Here is an 11,723-nt window from a genome sequence, read left to right as displayed (position 1 = left end):
GTGAAAGGAAAACAGACCTGCGTCAAACAGTATTTTGTAAATAACTGCTGTAAGTTTGTTATGTCACCAACGATTTAAGACAGAAGCAGTGACAATAACAGGAAAGAATCAGAAAGTGTGCTTTCATTTGCACACTACTGAATTTTTAATTATTTGTCCAATGTCATTTGGATCAACTCAGTGTCTTCAGATAAACTGTCCCTGAATCGAGACACTCAGAAGTAGTTTGATACTTTAGAAAATGCACCTCCAAAACCCTAAAGTGAGCATTGAGTTGCATGAACTGCTGCGAGAACACATTTTACATACTGTTAATATTTTCCTTAATTCAGATTTAATTCTCTATGGAAATGAAATATTTTTTCCTGTGTGGCCTCCAAAATAAATGAGCACAAGAAACTCAAACAAACTCCTGTTTCTCACTAAGGCAAGAAGGCTTAAGAATGCAATGTAGTATCGAGACATGTTGCTTTGACCAATTTTATTAAAAGAAACACAAAACAGACGGAACAACTACATTAAGTTATATATTAAAGAGGGCTTGTTTATATACAAGGCAAACTCTGAACATAGGACATCAAGAAAATCCTGAAGACAAGGAGAAAAATAGATGCAGACAGGTTGTCGATGGTCTTGCAAGACCAGTCATATAGAGAGGAATGCATCTGGCCACGACCACGGTGGGTTCTGGCTTAAATGTAGGCAACAGCGGTGAAACAACCAACCATGTTTAAGGTTTCTAAAGCAATCCAACAAGATTTGAAGGCAGACCTACAATAAGGGATGCTAACTCAACCAAGAAAGTGTAAAAAAATTGTGTTGAAAGTTTGGAGGCACAGTTTTCACAGCTAGAAGCTTTACAATGTTTATTCTAACTAATTGTGTCCAGACATCTTACTCCAAAAGACTAGGATGAAAGACAATTACACATAGTACCATGATTCAACAACAGGGAAAAAGATGCAGGTGGTCTCAAAGCCTGGTCAGCAGCAACCATTTGTTTATTTCTCTACACAAACATTACCATCTCTTGCTCAACACATGGTATGTGTGAAACAGAGCTCAGCTCTTTTTCAACGTTTCTTGGAAGTTGTATAATTCATTGCAACCAACTGCTACAACTACGTCATCTTGCAATCCAGCTTCTGACTAGCTCACTGCCAAGCCAGCTTTCGTCGTACCTCACTAAAAAAAAAAAAAAAAAAAACTGAACAAAATGCTCCCAGGAAATTGACAATAATACTGCGCGGATGAAAAGCATGTGTCAAATCTTATCATAAACCCATTAGAGAAAGTTGACAAAAATGACTATAACTTTCTACCATTATCTCCTATTCTTGTCACTTCTTTCTCACTTTCCTCCATCACATCTATTCTCCTATAATTCCTCTTCCAAAATATCCCAAGAAGAGGGCACTGTGGGACGCTGTCTAATGTGACGGCTTTCAAAATAGTTCTGGTTGTTAATTAAGGTCACTTTCTGTGCGGGCGGGGTGCGTCACCATGAGTCTCGGGGGCAGAGGCTGGAGGACAGGAATGGGACTTAATACTGTTATGTTTGCTGAGTGCTTCGTCAAAGTCCAGTTGGTGGCCGCTGACTGTGATGTCCATGCAGCCGTGATAAAAGGCCGTCACAGGGGTGGCAGGTAATGGGACATCGTCTGAGAGAAAGAAACAATGAGGAATATAAATGTACAGCAGATATATTGGTATAGGTGTGTATGTTGCAGTACAATAATACTAAACATGTATTTGACATCATTTAAAAACAGTGTTTCCATTACGTAGTTTGTTAGATACTGTTGCATTGGCAAGTTTATTTTCCAACAGTAAAGTGTCCCAATCATTTCTTACCTTGGTTACAATACTAAAAACAAATTGGCCATATCATTATAAGACTTTTTAAACTCTCAAACATCAACACCAGTATCTGCCTCAAAATCCTGAGTTTGTCAGAATAGTAAATATTTTCAAAGCCAAGTTCATGACGTACTTTGCAATTCAAAAATTGAAAACAAGACACCGCAAAACTGAGGGAAAACACACTTACTCTAGTGTGGTGCTGCCTCAGGAGCAGACGTTAAAAAACAGGGAAGCGATACACTCATAATTCCAAAGAAAGATAACAACTGCCTTCTTAGGATGATGACACAACATTTTTTGAATTAAGAAAATTACTTCTGAAAACTGGATTATTCTGGTTCAGTGTTGTTCAAAACATGAGCTGTCACACTGTTGGGACTTAATGTTGACTGACGTTGGATACGGTATCACAGTATAAAGAAACATACAAGATGTTCCAGCACACATCAGGACGGAAGTACTTTACTCACTTATTTTATTTAGTAATGTTTTAACAACAAATCTGTGCGTGCTGTTTGTTCAGGCGGATGGAGAGTAACTGATAAAAAAATGTTCATGTACTTGTGCTTTTTTGAATACATTAAAAACATCTGTAATTTTACTTTCACTTAGGTAGATTCAGTAGAGTTCAGTTTACAGCTTTTCAGTTACAACATGAGGATATTTAATTTAAGTTAATACTGCAGTACTTATATTGAAATGATTATAACCAGGAAGCAACATTTACTTATAAGTTAAACATATGTAACTTAGTAAATTATGCTCACAGTAATCTTCAAAAGAGCTACTTTAGTCATTTTACCAGCTGCTTTATAACTGACCTGGTATCCCCCCAATGTAGGTGCTGACGGAGTTCTGCATAGTGGAGTTGAGGCGCTCCAGTGCCTCCTGCAGGGCATTAGACTTCATGTAGGTCACAGTGGAGGAGTTGGCTGAGATTTGGATTCCTGTTGAAGTTACGTTCAGCTGCACCGTCAGCCGGTCGGGGTAACAAAACATGAAAGAGTCCAGCTTTGCCACGGAAACACCGTCCAAGAACACTTGCAGGTTCTGGAGCAGAGAAGGAGACAAAATTGCAAGCTTTAAGCATGTGTGTTTTGTATTGTACGGGAATGAGCCTGCATGTGAAATTGCAAATGTGCTTTTTCTTTTTTTTGTTTTACAACAAACATGTAAATTAACTCACAGCATCTTCTTCTCCCTGCGTTACCACAGCGACCGATAGGGGGACTGTGTTGTTGTGGACGAGAGCAAAGAGGACCCCTGTGCTGCTGGACAAACGTATGTTCATACTCACATCTACATTCCAGCTCCCAGACTCACCTAGTCGCACACAGACACAGGAAAAAGCAAACGTATATTATACTTATATTTCTGAAAATATACAAACATGTCCATTTGCTTGGTAACTTTCTGAGAATATCCCAGTAAGGTTATATTCCTAACAAGTTCAGTCAAGATATGGCATATATTGGGATTTACACAGATGCAACAACTACAATGGAACCTACTGTATATGTCTGTTTTGTACCTAAGCTGGTCTACATTGCTAGATACTGTACTTAATGCTTTTTAAACCCATCAGGCGAGACTAGGGACTTCCTGTGTGGAGTTTTTATGAGGTCCACATGTGTTTCCTCCTACAGTTTCCTCCCACCCTGAAACATATGCATGTCAGATAATACTAATCAAGGCAGCATCCTCTAAATCTGGTTCTGGCGCCGTGGCTGCTTATTGCGTCTATATAGGTATAATGGATGAAATACAGAGGCTGAATTCCCCATGGGTATTAATAAAGTATAGCTTAACTTACTCACTGTAGTCAATGTTGAAGTGTGCCAGTCCTGCACCAGTGAAGAAAGATCCTCGTTCAACATACACAAAGCAGTGTTTACTCTCCTTCTCCTGGATAACCTCCTTTACCCCAGATGCCCCCTGGTTCATCAGGTTCCATCCCCGGATGCAGCCATCAAGTCGAGGATTGATCTAATGGACGGATGGATAAACTGAGTAAACCACTGGATTGGAGCTTGTCCAAAGTCAATTCCTACATATTTACTTCACTCTGTGATGAAATTGATAGCTTCCAGGCCAGGTCGGCTTACAGGTTTGATGACGTTGTCAGTGCGATTGGGCAGACCAGCGATGTAGACCTTGGTCTCCAGTTTGCCATTAACTGAAGTGAAGAGACTGTCAGGGCTGTTGATGCTCATTACAGCTTCCTTGCTGATCTTCACGCTGATGCTGCTCTCCAGTTCATCCACAGAGATCTGCATGTTACACATAGCACTGCTATCATATCCCAACTTACTGAAGCTAAACACAGTTTAATACAATCACAACGGTGCATAACTACCACAACAGAACCTACTTCCAATCAAATCAGTTTGTATAAATTAGCAGTAACGGACAGAGATGATGTACTGGATTTACTGGATTACAGCTCTTTCTTACCACATGCCACTGTCCATCATTAATGGCTTTGCCTCCACTAGTAACCTTGAATGTGTGCTGGTTTTTGAACTGGACTTCAATGCGACCTCCCCTCAGCCCCAGCATGAACCATGAGTCCTGGGAGGACTCAGCATACAGAACGACTCCCTCTGGATCAAATGTTCGAAAGTCAAACTCTGCTGCAAACCTAACAGCCAATAACAAAAAGACAGAAATATGAGTTTACACAGTAATCTAACTAAAGGCGTCACTATTTTCAAATGTAATTGCATTGCCCACACCAGTCCCAGTCTCAGCTCAGTCACTGTAGATAAGTATACTTCACATCTGGATTCTCATATAAAATGTCTTTTTTTTTTTTTTTTATAAAAAGGCCCCATCAATATGAGTCATCATGATCCGCTCCTCTTTCAATATCATTATTACTTTAGATTATATTTTAATGTGCTGATTTTTTCCCTTTTCTCCACAACACTGTTATGTGACGACAGACTGCATATAACTTTTCGTTTTTTTCTTTCCTCTACCTGCGGCCCTGCAGTCTACTCAAGTTCAGTCTTACCAGAAAAAGAGTTTTTTAATTTAAGGCCCCTTGATTGCTCTTTTTACTTTTTCTTATTCCCTTTTGTTCCATGTAGGTAAGTACATGTTTGCAAGTATATTTACATATATGTTGTACATATATATGAATTTATTGTATTGTTGAATAGTTGTGAATATATTAGAGTAGAAAATAGAAAAAAATAAATAAAGAAGTAAACCTATCAACATTCACAAACCTCCATCTTACATGTCTTTGATGTGTGAATGGGATTTTCCAGGTATTTACTGATTTATTCCATTACATTATGGTAGAAAATAAATTCCTAAAACAAATTGCTTGAGGAAGGTAAAAGTTGAAAATCATACCTGTTTTTATTGTTGTCAAAATAACATTTTAGTTTCATATATGCTGAGATGAGTCTAAGTCAAACTGTTGTTTCTAAGTTTCCCTCTCGGACTGAATCATCTATCTGTCATGAAATGTCTATCTCAGCCAACTGTCGAGTCTCATACTAAACACAGAAGTAACTTCTGAAATAACTCTTGTTAACTAAACATAATTTGAACTGGAACAGAATACTCTTTTGAGAAATTAAGCACACTACATTTGTGTGCATGTGTAAGAAAGACACTCACTTTGTGTTCTCTGGCAGACGAAAACGCAGATAAATGACAGGAAGCCCTGTGAACTGCTCGCCCAAGTAAAGCATCTCAGCATGTTTATAGTCATAGAGCTCGACACAAACTGGGATACTTTGGCAGAATCGCTCATCCTCCCCCAAATGAAGACCCTTACGGCCGTCACAGTGGCACGTGTAGCTGCCCACTGTGTTTATACAAATGCCATCACACACATTCAGCTCGCACTCGTCCACATCTGCAACGACAGGAACAGTCATATTTAAATTTAAGTCACAGTCATATTTAAAACCCACATAGACCACTTGAGTCGCAAATTAAGGATGCAACTTGTTTTTTTTTGTATAGGAACATGTCCCATCTCCCACTGTGTAGTAGGAAAAATAATGTGTACGCGCCCTTTCTCTCTGTATTGGATTATGGCAATGGTATTTATAGACATGCCCCTATCTCTAATCTTAAACATCTGGATGCTGTCTTTCACTCAGCTCTTACTGACGGCCCATATGGCACCCATCCCTGTGTCTTTTATCAGGGTGTAGGCTGGCTCTCGCTCTCTGTCAGGCAAGATCAACACTGTTATCTATTCATTTATAAAGGACTATTTCAAAAACTGCCACCATATTTATTGTTACTCCTGAACCCCAGATATTCTGCTTTAAACACCCGTTCTCAGTCAGGACTAGCTGACACTATATTTTCCTGCAGTAAAGCCTAATCTTGGAAAGACATCCTTCAGATATTTCACCCGATTTGTCTGGAATAATTACAGATTAGACTGAAACATTTGATTAGAGGTTCAAATGATTTTAGATGTGACTATATTACACAATATGCTTGTATTTGTTTTCCTTTTTATACACACACTAAGGATAATTTGCATGCACTTACTTACAATTTGTCATGTTGTTGTCTATATGAATGTATATAATGTATAAATCTCTGCTATGTTATTAATACTTTATATTGCACTACCATTATCATAATACATTTATGTATTCTTTTTTACACTATACTCAGGTTTCCCTTGCAAATGAGATCTGGATCTCAACGTGATTTTCTGATCAAATAAAGTATAAACTTACAGGCAGTGATCTTTGGTACAGCGTGTGAGTGTGTGTGAGTGGGATTTTAACCAAGAAATTCTGTTGCACACTATTCTCTGCTTTGCCACGTGATCGGAGCTTTGTTGGTCAGATGATATGACTTGAGGAGGTTAGACAGGAAGAGGTATTTCAGGTCTCACCATCGCAGGTTTTGGAAGTGAAGTTGTACTTGAATCCCCCGGGACACTGACACTCGTACATGCCCGGTGTGTTGACACATTTAGCCGGCTCTACACAAATACTGGGGTACATCAGGCATTCATTGTGATCTGGAAAACAGTATACAGAGAGTGACAAAGAACAAATGGTTTTTTGAGACTTTGGAATATGAAACATCTGAGTCCTGATGAAATGGCACATGGATGAATCAATGTGACTTAAAATGAGATCAACAAAAAAAACATATGCTTACATTTAAAAGAAGCATGAGCATGAGGAGAAAATTAAACATAGCAGACAGTAAAAAAAACTTAAATATGAAAATAATGCAGTTGAGGTTTCAGCAGCCAACTCTAGTGCCAGAGTTTCTTTGAATGTAGCACTCTTCACCATTAAATAGATGGAAATTAACCAACGTTGAGCCATTCATAAAGTAAAAACAAAAAGCTGTTAAAACATTTGATCATCATAAATTTAATACCTGTGTTTTGAACTGTTTGTTCAACAAAATAAGTCATTTGTAGATGTCTCTTTGGGTTCTGTCACAGAGGCATTTTTTTGTATTTGGACATGTGGACTTAAAAAAACATTAATTGAAGACTCAAAAATAGAATTGACAGAATTTGTTTTAAAATCTTTAACTGCAGCCCAAAAAATAGTTATAATAGTATGGTATTCTTTGGAAAATGGTTGACAGTAATGTACAATTTGGGATTTGTATTTACATGCAAATTCCCTTAAAGCGTCAAAAAAATTGAGAGCAAATGTACCAAAATGACTCAGTCCATGTTTGTGAAGACTTTGTACTGAACAACATTCAACACACTCAAAGACAAACAGTAACTGAACTGCCTCCATGCAAAGAAAAGAGGACAGCTTGGAAGAAATACGGAAATGAAACATCAAGCAATGACAAATAATAAGCCGGTACTAACAGCCAAGATGGTCTGTTTACAGCAAAAGGATGGACTATCTATTCAGGTGTCTTAAAACCAATTCTTTCCCACTCTGTTACGTAAGAGGTCAGCCTCAGAAATAACAAATGGCTCAGGCCCCGAGGACAGCAACAGTTGGGCGATCAGAGATTTGTTATTAAATGCATAGGGTCCCACCATTAATATGAATAAATAAAAAAGAAAGAAGTGGACTTGTGTGTGTGTGTGTGTGTGTGTGTGTGTGTGCGTGTGTGTGTGCGCCCGTACGTGCGTGCATGTGTATGTGTGTTTGCTCAGCTGCTGAAAAGTACTTTATAGGAGGTACATTTCTACTATAGGGGCAGTAAAACAGCTGGTCGTCTTCATATATGACACGCACACAAATACAGCTTTACACAGTTCATTACATTATTGCAGTTTAGATGCACAAATTGAATCAAATGAAGTCTCACCCACACAGTTGATTTTATCACGGATGAAGTAACCGTCTTCACACATGCAGTGGAAGCTACCAGGGATGTTGTAACATTTCTGGTTACATCCTGCTGGAAACTCAGGATCCGAACATTCATCGATGTCTGCACAGTGAACAAATCACACCACAACATGAGAAACCAGCACAATTATTTTTCAAAGCTGTATTATCCGTTTAAACACTGACTTTATTTGAAAGGCTTTTTGTGATCGATACATCTTCACACTTAAGTACATATATCTTCTAAAAGAGGGCTCACCATTCTCGCAGCGTGGCCCCTTCCAGCCTGGCTTACACACACATGTGAAGGAGGCCTGGCCATCCACGCAGCGCTCTGAACCCTCCTTGTAGCATGGAAACGGTGTGCACTGATTACTGATCTCTGCCACACAACAAACCACAAAAACAGGATATGATCAAAACATAATCAAACCATTAACCGTATTAAAATGTTTTAACAAAATCTATGTGGATGATTAACAATGACAGGTGACGGCAGCCAACACAGTTTTAGATCTCCAGCTTTAATCGCATATTCATGTCAGCCTTAGCTATAATGAAAAGTGACGCTAATATCAATTAGCCTAATATAAAAATGCAAACATCTTCCACTAAAAAGCTCCTCACCTGTCACACAGGTGCGAAGGTCCGATGGGATGGCAGAATCCGAGTTCTGGTTGCTGATGCCGACACGGTGTGAACCCAGGCACGCTTTAAACAAAGAGAGTTTTTATAAGAAAGGGGCTGGTGAAAGCAAAACAAAAATATGTATTAAAACATATTAAGAGGCAAAATAAATGTACATTGTGGAAAACCTACCAACATACTTGGGGTAAAAGTATTCCTGAAAGAGAAATGAGAGTGTGAATTATGCAGTGCATTCTTCAACTTCAGTGTATTTTTTGTCTTAGTTGTAATATTAATTAATTATCATTTTTTCTTTATCATCCTGGACAGAAATGAAACTTTAGTTTAGTTTAGTGACATGAGGGTACAATGCCTACACACACATTATTCTTCCACATCCTCTGTTTCACCCATCTCTAATTTTCATTTCTTCTTCTTCCCAGAAAGCAGCTAACCCGTGAGGTCAGGGGTCACCCCTTTTTCTTACTGTCTCCGGCTGGTTCTCGAAGATCTCCCTGGCCTCCTCCTTGTTGCACAACTCCTCGATGCACTCCCTTTCCAGGTTGCCCTTCTTGCTCTCCTCAAACAGAGAGTTGGCTCTCCTGTGCCTGCTCAGGAAGTTGGAAGCTGTGCTCTGGCTCAGGACTAAGAGATAAATTGACACACAAGCACAGAATCATTTAATTTCATTGTCAATGTTATTTGCATGTTTACTGTAACACCCAATTACAATAATCAGGACTTATTACTGCGCAGGGACACTTTCACATGTGTGATTAATGCATCAAAGTAGCCATATGCAGCTACATTATAACAACACATGACTGATCCCAGCAGGAATTTAAGTCCTCTGTTTCTTCATGACAGATGGCTGATGTGGGGGGGGGGGGGGGGGGGGGGGGGGGGGGGGCTGCATTGATAGACTGGACAACCTAATTATGATTTGGCCTGGAAAAAAAGGTCATTGCGAAACCGTTATTTCCAAGAAATGACCTCTAGTTGTTGTAACACGCAGCTCCAAGCATTTTTTTTTATTATCTCCTTTACGGTGTGAAAAAAAGGGGAAAAAAGGGGGGAGTCATGACCTCCGCACACTTTCTGCTCTCCGTGTTAGAAAAATAATAACTCAACTTTGAACAAGGTTTCCCAATATGCAGGCTGCGCCTTTCCAGCGGGGACTACTGGGGTTTAAATAAAAGTAAAGTAAACTGGAGATGTTTGTTAATTACAGCAACACTTAAGAGTTCAGATAGAAACACTGACGTACTTACATCGATAAGCATCGGCGAGCGTCACCAGAAATACGAGACAAGCCACGGTTTCCCCAAGTGCCCGTTTCTTTCTCCACATAGTCGAGCCGTTCTTCCTGCTAGGCCACGGTTTGGCTCTGAGTAAAGACTGGCTGAGCACAGGTCCGTGTGAGGGGGGGAAAACTTTATTCTTCCCGAAAGTGTTTTCGTAGAGAGAGAGAGAGAGAGAGAGAGAGAGAGAGGGGGAGAGAGAGAGAGAGAGAGAGAGAGAGAGAGAGAGAGGGGGGGGGGAGAGAGGAGGGAGCTGCCAAGAGAGCAAAGAGGGATAGAGAGGGGTATGAGGGGAGAGGCAGCTAGAGAGCGCTGCAAACACATGCACAAACATGCACATACATGCACACACATGCACACACGCACGCACATATTGTCATTGCATAAGAACATATACAACGAAATTTGGTTTGGCAGTCTTGCTAACTCATTAACAGCAGCTCAATAGAAATAAAAATATAATAAATAAATAAATAACTTAGAATGCAGTGTCAAATCAATCAATCAGTAAAACCAATGTCAAAGTCAATAAAATCAATCAATAAAATCATAGTCAATCAATAGGTCCAATAAGATCCACTATTGCACAGTACATCGCACATGCACACACGGTTTGTGCAGCTATGCTTGTTATTGTATTGACTTGCATTCATTGTGCATCTATCTGAAAAGTGCCTTAATTGAGATTGCTTCTACTGTGATTTTGCGCTATATAAATAAATTAAATTGAGCAGCCTAACCCAAACCATGAGCCTAACCTTACAGGAAAACTGAGAGATTCTTCCCATCATTTTCTGCCGAGGTGACTAATGTGGGTGACAGTTTTGGTAACTGGTGCAATATTGTTTCAGCCAGCAGCTGTGAAACCAAGTAGGTGGATCCTTGTCTGAAAAGTAGATCCAAATTCAGAGGTGCCATAAACCTGCATTCTCTCTAATGGCCAACAGGGGGCGACTCCACTGGTTGCAAATAAAAAAGTCTGACTGTATGAAAGTCTATGAGTAATTGACCTTACTTCTCACTTGATTTAATACCTCAGTGAACACTTTCCTGATAAGCTTATGGTGTCGATCATTAGTTTCAGGTCTTCGTCAATACATCATGATATTAATTTAATAGTCCCATTTAGAGTAAAATAGTTGATGAAGCAGGATATACTTGAGGGTGTTGCAACATTGTGATTGACAAGTCGCTACCATGCCAGCAATGTCAGTGAGGTAACAATGGTGTAACCCCAGATTCACAGATTATAGGCATAGCTGTAGCCGTTGCTATTTCAGTCTGTTTTCAATTCATAAGACTTAACTGAAACATTTGGTCACCTTTAAAGTCTGGTTCAGTATTTGGTTGTATTAAAAAAGAAATCGGATGTTCAGTTCTTCCTGGTACATTTAGTTTTCATGCTTTTAACCCTGTTTTTCGCTAGTATAAATTAGCGTTAGAATTATCACAGATGGCCATTAGACTGTAAATGCACAGTGAAGCTAGCATTAGGGTTAGCTTAGCTCCACCCTCTCATCCAGATATCATCATCACTTCTGGCTCCAAAAATGCCTAACTCGAGTCTTCAAAATGGGAGTCCACAAACATATGGGTGACGTCACTATGTCCATCATTAACA

The 11,723-nt window shown here is 39.4% G+C and overlaps 1 protein-coding gene across 1 annotated transcript; it reads right to left on the bottom strand.

The window, feature by feature from the left end:
• Positions 1-466: 466 nt before the first annotated feature.
• Positions 467-10,276, bottom strand: pros1 (protein S). Its single transcript, XM_062423848.1, has 14 exons — positions 10,073-10,276; positions 9,289-9,446; positions 8,994-9,018; positions 8,802-8,885; positions 8,434-8,556; positions 8,152-8,277; positions 6,746-6,874; positions 5,497-5,737; positions 4,318-4,504; positions 3,969-4,133; positions 3,681-3,849; positions 3,050-3,186; positions 2,685-2,913; positions 467-1,661 (listed from the first exon to the last, which is right to left on the bottom strand). The coding sequence occupies exons 1-14, from the start codon at positions 10,149-10,151 to the stop codon at positions 1,474-1,476; spliced, it is 2,040 nt and encodes a 679-aa protein (XP_062279832.1). The 5' UTR covers positions 10,152-10,276; the 3' UTR covers positions 467-1,473.
• Between the last annotated feature and the right edge of the window lie 1,447 nt (positions 10,277-11,723).

This window comes from Scomber scombrus, chromosome 1 (assembly GCF_963691925.1).
Source record: "Scomber scombrus chromosome 1, fScoSco1.1, whole genome shotgun sequence".
Lineage (NCBI taxonomy): Eukaryota > Metazoa > Chordata > Actinopteri > Scombriformes > Scombridae > Scomber > Scomber scombrus.
This window is presented reverse-complemented; position numbering and strand designations above follow the sequence as displayed.

What these genes read in the sequence shown, in the direction of transcription:
- pros1 (XM_062423848.1), bottom strand. Translation starts at nt 10,151, where the DNA reads ATGTGGAGAAAGAAACGGGCACTTGGGGAAACCGTGGCTTGTCTCGTA. An exon ending in CGTCTGCCAGAGAACACAAA is followed by an intron (nt 4,505 to 5,496) that starts GTGAGTGTCTTT and finishes ATTGGCTGTTAG; the next exon opens with GTTTGCAGCAGAGTTTGACT. An exon ending in CTGACAACGTCATCAAACCT is followed by an intron (nt 3,850 to 3,968) that starts GTAAGCCGACCT and finishes TCCGTCCATTAG; the next exon opens with ATCAATCCTCGACTTGATGG.